The 21,883-nt window shown below is 35.0% G+C and overlaps 1 protein-coding gene and 1 pseudogene across 1 annotated transcript in view; one reads left to right on the top strand and one right to left on the bottom strand.

The window, feature by feature from the left end:
* The window catches only part of EYS (EGF-like photoreceptor maintenance factor), a 1,631,219-nt gene that overhangs the window by 1,211,922 nt on the left and 397,414 nt on the right, over positions 1–21,883 (bottom strand). The window contains 1 exon segment of the mRNA XM_024761621.1: positions 15,586–15,707. Within this exon segment, the coding sequence (XP_024617389.1) occupies positions 15,586–15,707 (122 nt within the window).
* On the top strand, positions 8,706–9,743 carry LOC112410851 (phytanoyl-CoA dioxygenase, peroxisomal pseudogene; annotated as a pseudogene).

The raw sequence follows: 21,883 nt of genomic DNA, 5'->3' as shown, positions 1-21,883 counted from the left end.
GCTACTTGTGTCAGGATAAGTAGATAGATAATAAATACATACACACTCATTTGAGTCTACTACAACACTAAAGTTCCCACACTATGCACAAAAATTGTGCTCAGAAAAGTACATTAAAAGGATAAGATGAAAAAAAATTGCTGGCCACAAAATTTAAATCATTATTTAAAAGATATTGTGATTCTACTATGAAACCTTTTTAAAGATTCCACCCTTTTTTCTTTCCCCTGTAGTTTCATTAATGAGGTTACTGTAAAATGGACATGCTGATTTTCTACCAGGAAAAGAACATTTTCTTTGTTATTGTTTCTAAGTTTTTTATTTATGTAAGGGTAACTTCCACAGCTTGGGTCTTGGTGGAAAAATATCCTGTAGCCCAGTCTTTAAATGGAGAGCTCATAAATCCCTGGAACAGAGGAAGATCAGTTTGGAACAAGCTTTCACTATTTTGTAGGGTTCAGACACCAGCACTGTAGATGTTTGGTGGAGGCCATCAGGTACTAGTAAACTGAGAAAGCACCAAAGGGGAACAGTGTCTAAAGCACGGAGAGGTCACCAACTCCAGGAAGTCTTTCTATGTCACAACTGGCCTGGACTTACCAAATACCCTGGTTATTCAAAAGAAGATGGACATTCTGATTCAAATATGCCATTTTCCTGATATTAAATTTGGAAGGTAATTCAAACATAAACCATTACAGAACAACTACCAGAACCCAACTACAGTCCTCTCAGGACAGATTTAGTCCCTAGGCCTCCACACAAACCACCCTCCTTCTTACTCTTCCAGGGATGGAGAAGAGATGACCCCATTCTGGACTAATTATCCCACTGGATGACTTATCTTCTAAAGGAGTAGATAAGTTATTGAATGATCAATTGAAAACTAAAATATATGAGACAGCATTTTCCATATAGTTTTTTGGAGCAGAATATACTGGTTATGGCTCTTTTAGTAATAAAATTCAAAATAACTTTTTAAAAAAATTGCTATTTTTTTCCTATTTTTCTAAACTGTCTTCAAAAGAATGTGCAATAATTTTGCAACTGGATTTTAATGTTATTAAAGTGTTACTTAGAGAATTTAAAAAGGTAGCTCAGCACTCTGTATAGTAATCAATCTTAGTATACAAGAAAAATAAGACCATGGAATTATTTGAAAACATAAGAAAATAATTAGCTAGTATAAATAATTGTTAGATAAGACATGACTTTAAATTGGAAAATATATAATTTCTTATAAACTTATTTACAATTGATTTATGACATTTTGCACAGTAAAGAAATCTGAACTACCTCTGCATCTTACACTGCAGCCCAGGGTCTCTTTTGCTGGTGGGCTTCTCCCTCTGATGTAATCCAGGTTTTAGTGTCATTCGTCCCTCCAGCCCACCCCCACCAACACCACTCCAATTGTAAGAAAACAAGTTTCTGCTAGCAGAAATAATTTTCTTTCCTAGCTTCTGGAAATTTCAAGTTTTCAAGAATTTTTCAGATTCTCTCTCCCTTTAACAAAGAAATGATAAATTATTTGTAAAATTCATGGGATCTATAACTCTTGATCAAGATCAGAAAATGAATATATATTGGGTCCTCCCTTGACATCACATTTATTAATTTTCTGGTATAGCTTTTGCATTTATGTGACAAGGAGTATCTCCTGTTTTATGACTACACAGGTATAGGACAGTCCTTGTATAAACTGGTCCAGTAGGTGGCAGTTAGACGGATGCAATCACAGGTCATCATTGAGAGCAAAAGCAGATGGCCACTAAAGACTGCTTTTGTCAAAAAATCACCAGGAGCCTGTGAAAAGGTCTTAACCCACAGAAATATTATGACTTTGCTTAGGGCTAGAACTTCTCCTCTTCTGTCTGCCTGTTAATTGCATGAACAAGAAGTAACAAATGATTTTCAGGTCTGACTAATTAAGCCTCTCAGTAAGCACCTCAGGCTCTGGCCCCACTTGTTTGGTTAAGTCACCAGTCTGGAGGAATGAGGAGATGCCCTCCTTATTTAATTCCTGCCTTTTATGGTTCTCTGCTCTCCTCCACAATCTAAGCAGTTCTAGAAGAATTTACTTGGAACAATTTTGTCTTCTTTTATCTAAATTAAGTCAAACTTTTTATCTAAGGAGGAATAAAAAAACATTTTTTTTTCTACAAGGAACATTTCAATAGGCATATATAATGATTGATACATAACTTGCTCTACAATAAGATCTGATTGTATTAGGGTTTTACAGACATCTATACATAAATCATAACAACACTGATTATAGTTTGGTTTTGAATTTTGATTTGCATGAGTTATTCATTCGTTTCCCCTTAGAGACAATAATAAGGGCCAAATTACAATTGGACAATTATGTAACAAATTGAAAATGTTTTTCTACATTATATTCCCTTGGATTTTTATAGTCTTAATTTTAATATTGTTTTAGATTTGGTTCAAATTCATTTATTTTTAAAAGTGTTTAGTTTGTCTTAGGATGCCAAAATATACTTAAAAGTCAGACCAAAGAGTTAGTGAATTTGTGGATATATTTATTACAATTCATCACACAAAATTTAAGAAAAAAAAATTGAGAGGACACATGACAGAAATCCATTGATTAGCTAGTTAGACTGGCAAATTTTAAGAAAAAAAATTTCCTCTCTCTGTGTCCACTAGAACACAGTAAGAACAAACTCCCTGGTGGCTTAAGTGCAGTAATTGGTACCACTTCAGAGTGACCAGGGGCTCATATCCTTAGAAAATGTTTTCAAAATCTTTGGATTTTTTGATGTTTGATGATCAGTATATTATTCCAATCCTCAGTAATGAAAAAGAAGCTATGGGGCAGTTACTTTTCTCTTAGGAATTTTTCTTATTAAATTGAGAGGTTTGTAATTAAAATTAATTTCTTTTGGTAAATTTTGAGTTTATTAAAATATATTTATAGCTGGATTAAAATACAATACCTTAAAACCTTTTCCCATTATAAAGCTCATTCACTCTTATGTGTATACAGAACATTTAATAAAATATCTTAAAAGCCAAATTTTGAGAAATTTTACACTTCAAAATTTAAATTTAACTTGTTTAGTAAGAACGCATCTTCAATAAATAGCTCTAGTATTCAAGCTTTAATTTGTATAAATACATTTTTATGTTATCACCTTGGGTAATTTCTGGATTGAAGTCATTCACTTGACATACTCCCAGTCATCTGAAGAATGAAAATTGGACTTCAACAATCTGTGGCAAGGCAATAAATCCCTGCTTTAAGAAGTGAGGGACAGCAAGGTCCTCTGAATTTTTCCGCTTAGACTCCTCTCACCTCATGATACTACCACCAACTCTCACTTGTCTCTCAGCGCCTATCGCTAGACTCCTCCTTAATTTTCCATGCCATTCCAGTAATGCTTTTCATGCTCCGTGACCTGGCTGATTCTGATTTAGCCCATCTCTCTCTTACCAAATGTAAAATAGCATACCAAGTTCTAAAATGCATTGTACGACAATTACAGGGTTATATCTCACTCCAGTCACTATAGCCATTAAATGAGTTTGCCAGCTGAGTATCCCACCAAAGAGGAAAGCTGTCAATTTTTATAAGATTGTGAATGTTTTCCATACTATGTTTCTGGTTCAGAGGTAAATTATTCTCTAGTAACCTGCTTGTAAGCCTAGGAACTGACATTCCTGTGTTTCATTACCTCTCTTACGTCCAGGGCACTTGTACCCAGATGCTGTAAGTTTCTCTTACTGCAACTACTGATAAAATGACTGTATCTTTTCTTACCAATATTCCCTCTACAGCTCTGGTTCTCTGTCAAGCTTTAGCAAGAACAAATGAACAGCAGTTCTCAGTCTGCTCCAGGCTGCTTATAAAATTAAAGGTCCAATTTACATCACATAGGATTTGTATCTGAAGCTCCCATTCAAATCTTGGAAGAAAATCTCAGTTGGGTAGCAAGAGGTTGGCTTCACACTCTCAAACTCCAAGTACCCTGCAAATATCAAATTATAATTTAGTAGAAACTGTGTACAGTCATCCCTTGGTATCCTCCAGGGATTGGTTCCAGGACTCCTGAGGATATCAAAATCCTTGGTTGTTCAAGTCTCTTATATAAGAGGGTGTAGTATTTTCATATAGCCTACACACATCCTCCTGTATATTTTAAATCCTATGTAGATTACTTATAATACCTAATACAATGAAAATGCTAGGTAAATAGTTATAAATACTAAACGCTATGTAAATGGTTACCGTTGGGAGGCAAATTCAAGTTTTGCTTTCTGGAACTTTCTGGAATTTTCCTTTCTGAATATTTTATCTCTTAACTGGTCAGCCTACTCTTTCCAAACCAATGTAATCTAACAGCCACTCCTTTGATGACTAGGGCCTTTGGACTTGCTTGTCAAAACCAGCTAAAGAAATTACTTTTTCCATAGAAAGTTTCTCTCTTGAGAGAGAAAGCAATGATTAGTGTCCTAAGTCTCTATTTTAATCCTAAGTTTACTTTTTATTATTCTAGCTCTACATTCTTTTCAGTTCCAGTTAATCTGCAGATAAGAAGCTGGCACTTTAATTTTAGTCTCTGGCTGCATTACCTGCGAACAGCCCATTCCCTGAAAGGGTCTGTGTCCTCAGAGTGCTGGCTTCCATCCAGGTGAGCACTGACTGGATGCTGAGTGCTGCTCGGGCCAGGCAGCCCAGTGACCACCAGAAGCCTGTGTTTATGCACTATGGCTCTGCATGTGAATCTTCTGTGATATACTTTAAAAACACAAAGCCTAACACCTCATTCCTATTTACTTAATTAGAATCCCCAGGAAGTGAGTCCCAATTAGCAGGTATTTTCAGAAATGGTACAGGTGATCGTGGTGTGTTATGGAGTCTCTGAAATAATGATTTGATCTCAGGATTCTCATCCTTTTTAGTTTTGTGAGTCCTGTGGGCAACTGAACTCAGGCTCTGATATTTACAGAGGCTCAGCAAGGTCTAGGAGAGAAGGAAAATATGGGAGAGGCACGGGATCTGCAGACCATTCTACCTCTGCTTTACATCACAGTGTGACCATGAGAAACCTGGTTTATTTCCAAGAGACTTGTGTTTTTCTTTGTAAAATACATCTTCTATGATATACTGGTAAACTATAAAAGCAGTCCTAGAAAGGCACACCACAGCACAGAAAATAGTGGGATCTACATTTTCTGACATGCAATTAGGCCTTGATTATATATATATTTTAAGAGTGACAGGATCAGTAATAACACTCTAGACCTATATGTCTGTATATATGTTCATATACTTATTCACACTTACATCTATGTCAATCACATGGGATTCTCTTGAGTTTTTGTTCCAGATTTGTTTTAAGTATAGAAGATGGATTTTTCATCTTAGTCTTTTAAGTGTAGCACTTAGATGACAGGAGATCTTCTTTCTCTGAGAGGGCAGAGAAGGCCAGCAACTAAATCAGGGGAACTAACCTGGAAGGCTGTGGCACTAAAATTTAGGTGGAGTTAGCCAGATTAAAGGCTTGATGTCTGAAGAGAGACAGATGTCTGAAGAGAGACAGGTGGACGTGTTCTGTTTTGTGTCCATCAGATGCAGAGCATTTCATCAGAAATGTACCAATCTCACATCAAGTCTTAAAGGATTGCCCAAGAACCCAAGCAGCCTGAGATCATGTAGAACAAAAGCTATCAGCAGTTGCCAAATCCATAGAGTCTTGGGATGAGTACAGACTCTGAGATTCTTTTGTGTGTGTGTACGTAATATGCTTTATATGTATTTATTTAAAATTTGTATCAGAGTATAGTTGATTTACAATGTTGTGTTAGTTTCGGGTGTACAGCAAAGTAAATCAATTATACATATATTCATTCGTTTTTTTTTAAGATTCTCTTCCCATATAGGCCATTACAGAGTAGTGAGTAGAGTTCCCTTTGCTATACAGTAGGTCCTTGTCAGTTATCTTTTCTATACATAGTAGTGTGTATATGTCAATCCCAATCTCCTAATTCATCCCCCCTCTTACATGATATTGCTTATATGTGGAATCTAAACAATTCCACATATAAAAGGGTACAAATGAACTTATTTACAAAACAGGAGTAGAGTCACAGATGTGGAAATCTATGGGATTCTTAGTCTATGAGAAATCTAAAATAAGCTAAAGAGATAGAGATAAAGACCTGCCTATTCAATTCATTCATCTACCCTTTATTTTCTCTGTCTCTCCCTCTCTCTCATCCTCTCTCTCTCTCCCTTCCTCCTTCCTTTCCTCCCTGTCTCTCTCTTTTTCTGCAGCCACAATTAAATCCTCCTACTCCTCCGCAGAATCAAAAAAATATGGTTTATATTTGTTAATTGCTTTATACGTGGCAGGCAATGTGTTAAGTATTTAACATGCAGTATCTTATTTAATCTTTATAACAATCCTGCAAAGTAACTGCTATTAATATGTGCATTATTATAATGAGCTGAGTGAGGCTTAGAAAGGATAAGTGACTTGTTTGAGGTGGCACAGCTAGGAAGGGAAGCTGTGGGCCTCAAAGGCCTGTCCCCTATGTGCAAGCAACCTTTGGTTGTGAAAGGCATGCTGCACAACCTGACCCATTATAATCGAGAAAATGCAAAGACCTCTCTCTGTTATTCTTAACAAAATCTTTTCATCAGTTTACATAAAGAAGCTATTTATCTGCTAGCTCTAATTAATCTGTATGTATTATAACCAAGACAAGTTCATATATGAAGTAATTAACCTGGGCTCTACAACTTGATGCTGGAAACCTCTTGCTATCTGTTTAAATCAGGATGGTTGGCAAATGGCTAAAGAACAAAGACATAATCTCTTTTGTGTGTATGCCCTGACATGTGTATGCACATTTGCGCACATGCTTGTTTCCACATATACATATCCACTCTCTTATTCAAAATTTCCTACACTCTTCACAATTGATAAACTCCTCACAGACAAATGGGGGATTGGGATGACACAGAGTTAGAACACAATGGAGCTCTTCATTGATGGAGATGAAGGATTTGCAGTTCTTTGGTCACTGCTCTTGTCAGTTAATAATATACTGTTAAGTCAACCTGTTCTTCTGAAGAAAGATGTGTGTTTTTTCTCTTATTATCTTAAAAACAGTATCTGAACACAAAATGAAAGCTTTCTAAAAAACAGTTTTATATAGACTCAACCACTTAAAAATGGCATCCATGTAAATGGTAGAAAGAATATTTTTTAGGGAAAAAAATAAATTACTGTGTAACTATTCACTAAATTCTCAGAAATAAATTGTGAAGCCCAGAATTGAGTCCTAGTTATAGTGATGTAAATACAACAAACAATAATATAAAAGTACAATGCTGGTATTGAAATACTTTGAAGCTTAACCTGTCTGATAATGCTTTGAAAATAAACCTATTTATTGATGCGTTTTGGCTAATGTTGGCAATGGAAATTGTATTCAACCAATTCTAAATCATTTTTTAAACTGGACTATTTCTAGGAACTGTGAACTGTCCACTTTTACTGGAGACTCTGAAAACGGGAAATTTCTCTCTGATTAGTTACATTGTTAGACAACAGTTATGAAATTCACACTGCTCCACAGATTTCTAAACCTCAAAACTCATCCATCTGTAAAATTCACTTCTCTGTAATGAATCTTGGAATAAGAAAGAAGGGAAAATATGTCTGAGCTTCCAAAGTAGATATCATAAGTCCAAAGTATTAAAGCTCATGTATTTCTTTACTCAGGTGGATCAACAAATCTTTTCTAGGATCCATTTGTTTTTACTTTGCATATAATCCTAACAAATTTGGTTATGTGTTTCACTACCATGACAGACTGAAAACAACCGATTAGAGATGAAGAAATGGGGTGCTTCAGACAGACATATTAGCTGATCAAAATTGACAATTGAGGGGAATACATTGAAAGAATTATACAATCATCAGATGAATGAACTAAAATTCTATATTCCTCTTGGATTATACAAGGAAAACAATTCTATAATCTACCATATTGTAGAAAGGAAAGAAAACTGACACCCATCACATTGAACCACTTTCCTAAATGTAATGTTAAATTGTTCTCAATAAATTCTTAGACTAAAATCTGTGTAATGAAAAGTAAAGATCTGGGTAACAAATTTTTTTAGGCAAATCTTATTCTACATAAACAAAAGTAGGCTGTTTGGAATGGACATACCCGAAAGACTTCATTTTGTGTCACCTAATCACTACAGTGCCATTTTTAACCATGAGTTTGGTTGTTAGCGGATGCATCACGATTTAGATTAAACTTTTTTGTTATATATTCATTACTGAAGGCCTTGTAACTAATCAATTTAATCAAAAGACTTAATTGAATTTTGGGATAACATTAAAATCAATTAGCCATTGCTTATTTTTTAATGCTCTTAAAATGATTTGAAGCATTATATCCAACCTTTATGAAAAGTTATAATTTCATTCACAAATTTTCTGATTAGCAAATGTCAATACATAAAGAGATTGACACTTCACTAAGTTATTGCAAGTGAGGGAAAAACAATATATTATTATGTGCTTCATGAAAGAACTGGTATTAAAAAGTTAGATTTATTCCCTTTGTCTTAAAAACAAAAGCACTGAAGCCTCTCCAGCCTCGGGGAGGTGGGGCCGCTCTCAGAGTTAAGTGGGGCCAAGGCCCAGCCACCGATGTTCCCCCGAAGGCCACGGACAAGGACCACCCCACCCCTGTCTGCATATCTTGTTGTGATACCTCGGCACCGCCAAGCCAAGGCCATCATAGCTCACGCCACTTCAGGGGCTGTTTTTCCTGCCAGTTTCCATAGTCAACAATTCCAATATACTCGTGAAAATAAAGTTCTAAGCCTAGAACAGAGAAATTTATGAAGAAAATGGGTTTCTTGTCATTAAAAATTTGGTGACTGATGCTGATATTCAACACTTGAGGGATGAGTTTGACAGAATCTGCAAAAAGGTGAAACTACTGGGATTGATGGTGATGAAAGATGAGACCATTGCAAAATCACAATATATGCCAAGTGAGAAAGTGACTACCAAGGTCCAAGATCTCCAAGAAGATAAGGAACTCTTCAGGTATTGCACCCTCCCTGAAATTCTGAAAAATGTGGAGTGCTTCACTGGACCCAATGTTATGGCCATGCATGCAATGCTGATAAACAAACCTCCAGACTCAGGCAGAAGACATCCCGTCCGTCACCTTTTGCACAAGGATCTGCATTATTTCCCCTAAGGCCCAGGAATAGCATCTTTTGTGCCTGGAAGGCCATGGAGAACATCGACCGGAACAATGGCTGCCTGGTTGTGCTCCCAGGGACACACAAAGGCCCCTTGAAACCACACGATTATTCCCACTGAGAGGGAGGGTTTAACATCATATTTCATGGGGTCCAAGACTATGACAGAAATAACACCCGGGTGCACATCATGAAGGAGAAGAGAGACACCATTTTCTTTCATCCTTTGCTTGTCCATGAATCTGGTTCGGAACAAAAGTCAAGGATTCCAGAAGTCAATTTCCCACCATTTCGCAGATGCCAACCACCACTACATCAATGTTAATGGCACCAATCAAGAAGACATTGTAAAGGAAGTCTTAGGGTTAGTCAGTAAATCTATGGAGTGAAAGACGTCAGCCTGAAGGATGTTTGGTAATGTCGAGCACACATCGTGAAAGGAGAATCAACCTTTGAAATAGCCCTTTGCTAGACCTCTTTTAAAGAAAACCAAGATAGAATAAGGTGTCTGAGGAAAATGTTTTCTCAATGAGATGAGATAATCTTCTCTATTCACTTGTTAACAAAATCAAAGTGCACGGATCCAGTACTTAATTGCATAGGGGTAATTTTGCAGTAAGGTGGGGTGGCTTTAATGGATGTGAAAACAGTTAAAGTGAAATATTACTGTTTTAAGGAAAACTTGGGGTTGGAACTAATAAAAGTGATGTATAATTGAAAACAAAACAAACAAACAAAACACCCCAAAAAACAAAAGCACTGAAACAGATGGAATAATCCAAAGGAGAAATCATACGTTAAATGTAAGATGCAATGAAATATGCTGCTAAAAACACAGGGGATAAATCTCTCGTTTTTTTTCAGACTGTCCTTTATTGCTCATATAAGGTGCTAAATTGTGAGTTATCAGTACACATGAAATAGTAACCTCTGTACTCCACCCCAAATACCAGAAAAGTTTAGAGCTAGAAAGTGCCATCTGGATACCTAGTCTAGTGATTCTCGATAATTTGTGATTCCTTGTGATTCTCAAAATCACAAGGAATCACAAATTATCCAGGTGTCTGGATTCAGCAGCTGAATCAGAATTTCAAGCAATTGTTCCCTGGTTAAGAACAATTGAGTCCAATTCTTTCATTTGATTGAAGAAACTGATAACCCAACTAAAAAGTCCAGTAATAGATACTTGCTTATATATATTCTGATACTTAAATAAAATGGAGAACTATATTGCCTTTAAATTTGTTTCCATATATAGTGAATTTGAGGAATGTTCTAACACTTCTTAATTTTATGGATCTAATAAGTTTAGTGGCTTGTGGTAAATCATAGAACAAATCCATGTCAAAGCCAGACAATCTCCAAACCTCCTCCTTACTCTTTAAATTACCAAAAATTTGCAAGATATTTAACCTAATAAAGTTTAAAAATGAACAAGAAAAAAACTCATTATTTGGAAGTTTAATAGTTTAGGTGATATTTTATAGGAACTATGACTTAAAAGCAATATTAATATACAACATAGTCATAGTAAAGATGGCACGTGAGAGCTAAGATATTTGACACTTGACAAATTTTGTCATACTCCTATATAACAGAGCAATTTTTGATAATGAAATGTGTAACTACCTTCTTTGGCTACAAAATTGGAATTTTTCTTTGCTCCATCAAGGAGTATTTAGGCAGTTCTTTGTGTTCTGACGATTCTGGAGTTCCAAGCGCTGACACTGAGTCAGAGTCTTGGTGTTAATTTCCATCAAATGAGATTAAAGCAAATCTTCATGGAGAGGGAGGGTAGCAAAAAATGAAGGTTTTGTGTCTGGACATAGAGCAGTTGGACCGATTCCACTCTGATGGAGGGTTTGCAATGCTTGAGAGAGAGCAGAACATTTTAGTGGTTCCAACAGATTTGCTGAAGGGGCAACTGGGACCTGGTCACTAATTAGCTAAGCATCCTGCACTTGAGGGGTGCAGAGATAGTACCAGGAGCCAGATTAGGTAGGAAAGGATTAGAGTCATTTGGCAGATTAACCTGTTTTTGAAAAGGGCATAGGGATGACACAATGGGCATTTCAGTGGCAGCCAAGATGAACTGCAAAGCAGGGCTATTGCCCTGCTGGCTCTGCCACCCCCAGCTTCGACTCTGTAAAATAAAAGGGAGGACATGGGCAACTCTCAAATGTCCGACATGGGTTTTGCAATCATATGGTGGGGAAGGTAGAGACAATTTTATTTTTCACTAGAAAACACATAAATTCAGTTTGTTTTTTTCACCTGACTGTTTGGGAGAAAATTTATATCTGTAATGTGCCAGTATATATAATATGCATAAGTTTTAAAATAGTTGTATATGGACAAAATCTTTGTGCTTTCCACATATTGGTTCTACTGCACTATTTTTGTTTCTCCTGCTGTAATCAAAATTAAGTATTCATTATTCATATAAGATACAGAGGAAAATGAAAGTAAAATGAGAGGGAAAATGCTAGAATAATTTGATTATACATATTTAAATAAGCATAAGGAAATAGTCATTCTCAAATACATATCTAAGAAAGTTACATGAGGGAATAAATTTAACTCTACCCAAATTTAACATTTGTATCTTATTATGTGCTATGTATTCAAAATTTTCTTGTTTTCCTCCAACTGTTTTTTGTAGGTTTACTGAACCTTAAAGAAAGGGAAAGAAGAAAATGGTCTTGTTGTTACAAAATACTTCTCATCTTGGTTTCAAAGTCTTCTGATTTTCTGCTTTTTATCTAAAATCACATTCATGATGTTACATATAATCATAAGGAAATGCTGCAGTTTTGAAAATGTTTATTTGAAGCTACAGCCGTATCAAGTTCAAAGAAGAAACACGCCTCATGTCAATGGCATTGCCTGGGTTGCTTTGGGGAGTTCCAGCCACACCACAAGTAGGCTGCTGACTCTTATAGTCAGGCATGAGTGCCTTAGACTGAATAAAGCCATCCTTCTGTTTATTACAATTATTAAACATTTGTAGAAACTTTGTACTCTATTTCTCTTCCACTTTAAAGCCTTCAAAGAGCATTTCACAATTGTCTTTACTGACGAGTCAGTGAAAGAAAGAAAATATGAAACTCAATTTTGATCTTGCTTTATTTTGATTACTTCTGTTGTTTGCTTTAGCCAGGTTTCATTTCAGAATTATGAATTTTTAGCTCTTTTTGCCTGACTTAGTGTCTTTGCAATGATTTTTTGTTTCAATTTATTATTATAATATTATGTACTCTTTATTCCTACACAAAATGCTATATTTAGCATAATATTGGTGCAATAATTAACTTAGCAGGCTTGGGTGCTCAAACACTATATATTCTAAATGAAGGGCATGTCCTTTACTGGCTTCTGGAAGATAACCTCTGAGCCTTGGAATATCCTGCCTGGTAACAGTGTGTTAGATACCTGACACCTTGGGCTAGGCCCAATAGTTTTGCTAATGATGTGATTTATGACGAAAGCTTTGTTTTAAACCTGGGGCTTTGGTCCAAGCTGTATCAATTTGAACACTGCAGGAGGTGGAGCATGGTTAGCTAAAGTCCATGCCTTGTGACTAACCTGAATTAAAACCCTGTACACCAAGGCTTGAGTGAGCTTCCCTGGTTGGTGACACTTCATTCATCTTGTCACACATCATTTCTCAGAGAATTAAGTGTTGTCCACCAAGCTCTACTGGGAGATGATACCTGAAAGCTTATGCCTGGTTTCTCCTGGACTTTGCCACTTTGCTTTTCCTTCTGCTATTTTTAATCTATAAGTTTTTACTGTAATAATCTCTTACCAGGAATAAATCAGTTTTTCTGAGCCTTTCTAGTCACCTGTCAAATCTGAGGGTAACCTTGGGGCCCAGACACAATATCTAAAAGCTATCAAATGCTTTGAACATTCTTTCATTTTTTAAACGATCTGTTGTCTCCGTAACATCTTCTCTTGGAAAGATATCAGCAATCCTATGGTATTTTTCTTCTTATAATTGATATATAAATTATAGTTAGGAATTAGGTAATTTCAATGATCTCCTTGTATGTTCTAATACATTTAAATCAATTAATAAAATACGATAGCAAACTTTATGTAGTTTGAGAATTTTATTTCCTTTTCAACCCTGCTGCTTTCTGTGTGTTTGCTTGTTTTTTATTCTTCCCTGCCCCTGGTCTTTATTGAAGTATAATTGACAAATGAAGTGTATAATGTGATGGCTTGATATATGTATACATTGTGAAATTATTAACACAATAAAGTTAATTAACACATTGATCACCTCACATAACTACCTTTTTGGTGTTTAATGAGAATGCTTAAGATTTACTCTCTTAGCAAATTTTAAGTATACACATAGTATTATTAGTTATAGTCATTATTAGATTATAGTCACATTAGATCCCTAGAACTTATTCAGTTTATAACTGAAGACTTATACCCTTTGACTAGCATCTTGTAATTTCCCCCAACCCCCAATTTCTGATAACTACCATTTTATTCTCTGTTTCTGAGTTCCAATTTTTTTTTTAAATTCTTATTCTTCTTTATTATATTATAACAATTTCTGGAAGTATGAGTCAAGATTTTAAACTAATACTTGTCTAGAGTTAGTCTGAATAGTTTCTTATGGGCAACTTATAAAATGGATAAATGAGAGAATACTCTACTTAGAAGTTCTGTTCTTGGATATGATGCAGCTCCTAAAGTTGCAGTTCCTGACTTGTCAAAAGTCTGTCTTAGTGTCACACAGATAATTTCTCTCAAGGTCAGGTGTAGAAATGGAATCTTATGACTATGAGTATGAAGCTCTTTCTACTATAATAAACTTCTATTATTGCTGAAGTTATGGCTGAAATCATAGACTAAAATAAAGTTTAATCACATTATGGAAATTAGATGATTTACCTGCAAATCAAAGGAACTTTGATTCAAGCTACACTTAAAAATGTATCATAAGTGATCTCACATAATTAGATCCAAGGGTTGGACAGACACATGGGGGTTCAGTCAGGAGATCAACAATGATCTCCTGTCTCTCAGCTCTGCTGCTTTAAAGGTCACTCATCACTAGACAACACCTCGTCCCTTCCTTGGGGCCTGAAAAGAGCAAATGCAATTACATGTCTAAAATACAGATGTAAGATGGTCTAGAAGAGATATGTACCTTTTACATACATCCTATATGCAGGTGAGGAAACTTTTTCCTGGAAAGAATTCCACTCTTACCTCAGAGACCAGCATAGGGTGACACACTCAGGCCTACAGGAACCCCCCAAAGTGGGATGGGATTGACAGACTTAGACGAAGAATCTGGAATGAACAAAAACAAAGCAACTGGACCACACACAAGCCTAACAGTGGCTAGACAACCCCTGCGCCATCCATGCATCTGGTCACGGCTATCCAGACCTTAGTTATAATTCTTCATTTAGGTGTCTGCCTTCCTTGTACAAAGAAACAAGTTGCCACAAATTATCTTTTTATTGTTAAAACAATGTCAGTACACTGATAGTTGAAATATGGATGAAAACAGATCTGTTTTTCAAAGCGTTTTTTCCTAACTTCAACTAGTGTAGTCCTTTTGTGAAAGCCAGATCTGATGCTACAGCCTCAGCTCTGAGCCTGCACTGGTGTCACAGCATTAACTTGTGTTGCCTGTCATATATTTTCTAAAGCTGGTCCATAAATCCACCTTGAGTAGACATTTTTTTTTATGTCAGGCCTCCTGAAAAATGAGGAGCCAGAGGGCCAGAGGGGATCCCATTGATTTGCCAACTGTGTCACAGTCTAATGCAGAATGGCACATGCTTGTGACAAAGGCGATGACAAATGGATATGTACCGAAGGGACAGCACCAATGCAGATGAATGAAGGAAATGATGGGGATACGGCAAGCGATGGAAATCAAAATAGAATGCAAGATTATAAATGATGATGAAATATATAACATATGTGTATACAATACCTTGAGTTAGATGAAAGTGGTTCCTATAAGATTAACGCATTTTTAGAATAACTTCTGAAATTTTACACAAACTCAATGTCACCAAAAGTATAGAATCCAAAGAGTAAACTACTCATTTTATAATATTTACATTAACCTATATATGGTGGTAAATAGAATATCCTTTTACTACTAGGTTAAGAAAATATTGCTTGAGTTTCTGTTTTCTAATCTTTATAAGTATGCACATGTATATATACACATACCAACATGCAACAAAGGCAAATGTCAACTATACCTGTAAGGGTTAATTTATGCTAGCCCACATTCAGATATATTAATAATATTCATGGATACTAACCAGACACAGATCTTTGCAGGTAGAATTGTTCTCATGGGCATTTAGGATGCAGTCATCAAAGTCCTGTTTACACCTCAGACCAGCAGAGCAGAGACTGTATAAACAGGAGAAGCCATCAACCACTGAAAGTAACAGAAAGAAAACTCTTAACATTCCTTTAATCATGGTGTAATGTTAATTACCCTAAAGAATGTTGTATTCATCTGAATGCATTTCACTTTTAACCAAAGAAAGTGTGAATTTTTATATTTTGTACTCTATTACACAATTTTCTACAAGTTTCTAAATAATTATCTTGCTCAGTTCTGTTAACTTAAAAACTTGAATTATTTGAAATAAGAACAATCACAATGAATATATGGTAACAATTTGCAAAGCAACAATGAAAATATCCCGTTTTCTCTTTCTCTATCTCTTTTGTTTTGTCAGTAAACAATGTCTATGGTAAATGGGTCACTTTTGTATCATTACCTTTTACCAGATTGTTTTAGGTTTATAAACAGGAAGTTAACTGGTTTATAAAGTTCTTTGTGTGACAAGGTACCTTAAAGTGCAAAGTGATCTGAAAGTTGAAATAGAACTACTAAACCTTAGTTAAAAAGAGCTTTCACATTTCACCATAATCTTTTAAAAGTACTGATCAGAATCTGTCCTCTATTTTACCATTAATGATGGAAAAAGAACAGTCTCTGAAGCATCTCAAGGACATGATGGCAGCTTGATCATGGTTGCAGCAGGCGGGATTGGTGCCTGGGTCCCCACCATTCCTGAGACCCACCAAGCAGTCGCACTGACTCTGTGCCGCATGCCTCTTCCTGATCCTACTCTCATTAAACGAGTAGGTCCTGGGTGGAAACAGCTTTGTCAATGCACTGTGTGGCTTCTAGATTTCTGCAGCCAGGATTCTGCACAACAAATGTAACTGTGGCCTTGAAGGAAAGCAAGACAGCCCATGGACACCAACCAGAGTCAAGGGAGACACAGAGTTGACAGCTCTTTAGACAAGATTTTACTTTTGTTTTACTTTACTTTTTTAAATCAAGAAACCTAGTTTTTAGCATCTCATTGAAAATAAATGATTAATAAATATACAGATATAGCTATAAATAAATTAATGAAATAAAATGGTATCTGTTGGTGCATCTTTATATTGTATATAGGGCATTAGGTATGTTAACAAATTAAACCCAAATGCAATACAATATGTAATTAAGACATTGTGGAGTACCATGAGTCATAATGATATTTTTTAAAATGTTCATGATTATAAGTCATGTCGGATACTGATGCAAATTGGCAAGTAACAAACAGCTGGAGTCAAATTAATGTCAGCATAGATGCAGATGTTCTCCATGTAGATAAATGGTAAACTCTTTTATAAGAAAACTTACAGGAAAAGATAAATTGAAATTAACAAAGGGTCTGAAAGACAGAGTTTACTTTCTGAATGTTAACTATTCTGGGTTAGGAATCTAAGAAATGAGCTATGGGCCCAATGAGAACCTAGAGAATTAAATTGGATACTGTAGGGAAAATAAACAAGCATAATTTATTTAAAGTTTAAAACAAATAAACAAATTGTTTTTCTCACATCTAATTTGTTAACTATGGGCTATGTGATTAATCATCATTTTATCAGAAAATACTTTTTAAGCATATTGTCTTGTTTTGTTGTTATTATTTTTACCAGAAAGTACAGTCACTGTATTTGTATCAGTCTTTGTTTATAAATATTCCATACTACTATTTTGAATTGAAATTTTCATCAGATAAGACTTCTATTAATCTGTATGTATTATTCATTCTATATTTAAACATGAAACATCATACTTTAGTTGTACTGAGTCAAAGTTTCTGGTAACATAAAACTTTGTGGTTAAAATACAGAGGTGAATATTTTAATAATGTACTGCCAATGTGATGAATAACCACATAATGTTTGAGATTTATAAATTGACATATACATATTAATAATTGTTTCTCATATATAGTCATGTAAAACTACTACTAATAATGTGAATTCAAAATTTTGGCTTCCCATGCTATTTTATTTTTGAAAAAGTGTCAAGAATACAGTGTCATAGTTTTATGCTGATATCAGCTTACATGTGTGATATAATTTTTAATAAATGTTTTAGTTCTCTAGTAGTTAAATCTCCTTGGACGTTGTCCAAAATATATTATGGATAATGCTATTATAAAATACATCAATATATCAGGTAACCAAAATTCACATTTCCATAGTATATAATGTATGATCTCCAAAAATTTAATAGGTAGTATTGCATTATATGTAGCATATTTGGCAATTGTATTTTCTTATAGTATAAGAAATTAAGAATTAAAATATTTACAGAGACTTATAAAATTATATATATATTTATGTCACTCAGAACATATAAGAAGTGGCCATATATAACCATATATTACCCTGATACTAGGGCTATCTAGATCTAAAAAATTTGTTGACCTCTTTCTCAGGCATACAACCATGCCTTCCTTATTTCTAGTGAGCCCCAGAAATTTAAGAACCATTCCCAACACCCCCAAAAGCCTTTGGGTTTGAACTCAGAAATAAGATAATAGTGAATTATTTCAAGGTAATCTGAGAATTTCACACATTTTAAAACACAATCTTTTAAGTACCAAAATCTAAAAAAAAAAAAAGACAGTAATGTTGGTTTAAATCAGAAGTAGCAAAGAGGTGGCCCACAACCCCAAAATATATTTTGCTTAGAAGACACAGTGTTAGAACAATTAATTCTATATTAATATCTATGTAGATATTACAGTTTGCTAGGGCCCCACCTCTACCTGTTATTTTAAACCTGGGCTTCTTCACCCAATTAAAACAATTATTACACTTCTTAAGGACATGCATTTGCAGATATTTGGTTTAAAACTCACACTTTCATTTAAATGATACCATTTAAAAACAAAATACCTTTCTATGAAAATGTGCTTTGTCATACATTATTTTATTTTAACCATTTATTCATTTAGTAAGGGAACATGTAAAAATTGCAAAAATATATTTTAAAAGAGGTTAAATAAGGCAAAATAAGATGGACATTTTTTCCCAACTCCTTCTAGCTCACTGTCTCTTTCTTTTTCATTTTTTTTGCCTCTCTCATGGCTCTTAGCCATATCCACTTCACAGGGCTATTTTATGCCTTTATTTTCCTGTGTCCTAATAAAATTATCCATTATTGGCATGCTATTCCACAGAAAAATCCATGTTCCAACATTCAATATTTCTTTCTTCCTTTTTTCCCTTTCCTTCCATTTTTTCTTCTTTTCTTCCTAACTCTTTTTCCTTTGTAAATTTATATTCCTTCAGGAATACATATTTCAGTTGGAAAAAGTATGTGTGTTTGTGTAATAGCTGGGCTAAAATAATTTTAAATCATTGTAAATATTGCTTTCCCATACCTACACATAAATACTTCAAAAAAATCTAACATTAAAAAACAAAGAAAAATGGTTAATTCTCACACCAGAACATAGAGGTCACATCTCATTAAATTTTCTCATTTGTTACCATTATGACCCACATAAATATAAATTAATTTTTTAAAAAACAAAGAAAAATGGTTAATTCTCACACCAGAACATAGAGGTCACATCTCATTAAATTTTCTCATTTGTTACCATATGACCCACATAAATATAAATTAGTCAGAATTGAGGTGTTTTGTGAAAATAATTGGCACTCATTTTGATATTGAAGGCCGATAACCTTCACTAGATAGCATGGTTGCATCCTGAACTATTCCATTCCTCCATCAGAGTCTTAGTTGACTGCTCTATAAGCATTGCTGTGGCTGAGTGAGTTCAAGGTCATAACCAGGTCCATGTAAGCAGGACTGACAGTGATCTCACCCTGGGGACGTGCAAAGCCCTCCCACACTGACACTGGTACCCAAGGGGAAATGCTTCCAGATCCATTTTCTCTCTACACACAGATCCATTCTCACAAAGATTACTAGTTTCACAAGGTCCAAATTCACAATGAGAAACTCAAAGGAAAGAATCAGTGTCACTGCATATCCAATGAACAAGTTCCCTCTGGCATATTTCTGCATAAATGCATCCAATTTAGTCTCTAGGCAATGACTCATAATTATCTTCCATATTATCATTGTGATCCTCTCTCTTTCTCTACATTACAATTTAAGAAAGAAATGTTATTTATGATTACTATGCTTCATCTAACAAAGTACCAGCAGGCAGCAATGTTAAATGACAGCATTTTTAAAATACTATTTTGTTTCTTCATACTTCTCACCTCTTGTTCAATAATGTTCTCTGAAGGCATTGCAATTAAGAAAGTACATTATTAATGATTTGATGCTTCCTTATGTTTTCTTTCTGGTACCCTGGAGGTTACAATCATTATAAGCTTTGCTTGATAGATTTCTTGCTACTCTCAAAACAAATAAATAATGAAAAAATGTCACTGTAATAAGCCTTCAATCTTAAGACCAACACATCAGTCCTGAAACTAAATTTTAAGTTTTACTCAGATAATATAGAAAGATAAAGTGATTGTCATTGGATGAAATGCACACAAGTATTTGGAGATAAGAAATAAGACGACTTGACCCAAGGGGATCCAGATGAAATAAAAAGTGAGGCGTAAACATCATCAAATTGTTCATAAAGCAAAATCATTATTTGGGTGTCAGTTTTCCAAGTATAGTTAATATATGTGGATATTAACTTTTTGGAAAGTATTTAATTAATAACATTTATTCTCCAAATTGTAGCATATAAGTATACATATAGGTTCTAAAAATGTCTGGCTGAATACCTCAGAGAAGAGAATGTCCAGTAATCATTATGTCCTTTAACTGCACAGCTTTTATCAGTAATTTCACAACTATAGGGATCACGGTATAATACAGAGAATTAAGATACAGGATAAAGTTTTCAAAGTTTAAAAGTACAGTGACAATTGGAAAAAACTATGGTAGTCCCAAAGGGCCCTAGAAACTACCGAAGGCAATGATCTATATACAGTGAAAAACCCCAAATGATAGTTAATGTCCAAAAAGTAAGAGCAATAGAAACTGGACCAAGTTGAATAGAAGGATTTCAAGTTTCCAAGGATGGTAAAAAGAACTAAAAATACAACACTACTTCCAAATAGCATAGAAATAAAGATTTCCTTCAACAAAAAGATACATTAAGTGGATATTTTTTGCAAGAGCTATGGTAGGTAGTATAGAGAATTCAAATAGGAAAAAAGCCTGTTCTTTGTCTTTAAACCATTATGATGATATTGAAGTGTACTGCAAATGATACATTTCTGGATACTATTTTATAATAATGAAAGTATATTTATTTGTAAAATAAGAGAAATGACATTGAACAAACATGTCAGAAACACATGAAAAAATGAATTATCCTTAAGCTCTCATGCACACGCTTTTGTTCTAATTACCTACTTCTAAATATTTAATTGTGAGAAAAGGTGTTTTGCTTTGCTAGTAGGAAGTTAATTTAGCTTGTCTCTTTCATAAATAATTTCATGCATATAATCCATTCAATTGCTGAAGAATAATATATTCATATGCGAGAAAACACTCATACAAGAATCTCTTTTACAGAATAAGCATGAGTTCACTGCACCCTCAATGCCGTGCTGACTTGTATATTGATTTCTTATACAAATATTAAATGAGTCCCTACCACGTGGCAAGAAGTGTGGTAGATATTGGCGTTATAAACAATGAGTGGTTTAAATCAATGCAGTGTCATGATGGGTACATATGGTCAGTTTCTCATGCTAAGGAGTCACAGTGGTGACTGTGATTCTGTGCTGGCAGGATCCTAACAGAGCCCCCAAGATCCTCACCCCCAGCGTACCTGGGTTGTAGAATCCTCTCCCTTTGAGTTGGGTGAGATTTGCCAATGTGATGGAACATCACCCCGATGATTATATTACATTATATTGTGGAAGGGGTTTGCGGATATAATTACTGTCAACTGATCAAGACAAGTTGGAGTTAATCAAGAGAGAGATTATCTTGGGTAAGTCTTACCAAATCAGGTAAGACTTTAAAAGACTTTAAGACTTGAAAAGAAGTTCATTCATTCTCCTGCTTGCCTGGAAGGAGCAGAATGAAGACTGTGTTTTGGAGAGCGCCACATGGCAGGGAAGAGCCTGTGGTTCCTAGGAGCTGAGAACCTTCAGGTAAACAGCCAGTAAGAAAGTGAGGCCAGAGAGCTGGCCTCAAAACCACAAGAAACTAAGTTCTACCAACAGCCAGTGAGCTTGGAGAGGAACCTGGGC

This window comes from Neophocaena asiaeorientalis, unplaced genomic scaffold, assembly GCF_003031525.2.
Source record: "Neophocaena asiaeorientalis asiaeorientalis breed wild unplaced genomic scaffold, Neophocaena_asiaeorientalis_V1.1 scaffold169, whole genome shotgun sequence".
Classification (NCBI taxonomy): domain Eukaryota; kingdom Metazoa; phylum Chordata; class Mammalia; order Artiodactyla; family Phocoenidae; genus Neophocaena; species Neophocaena asiaeorientalis.
The sequence above is the reverse complement of the archived record's forward strand: the minus strand, read 5'-3'. Positions and strand labels throughout refer to the sequence as shown.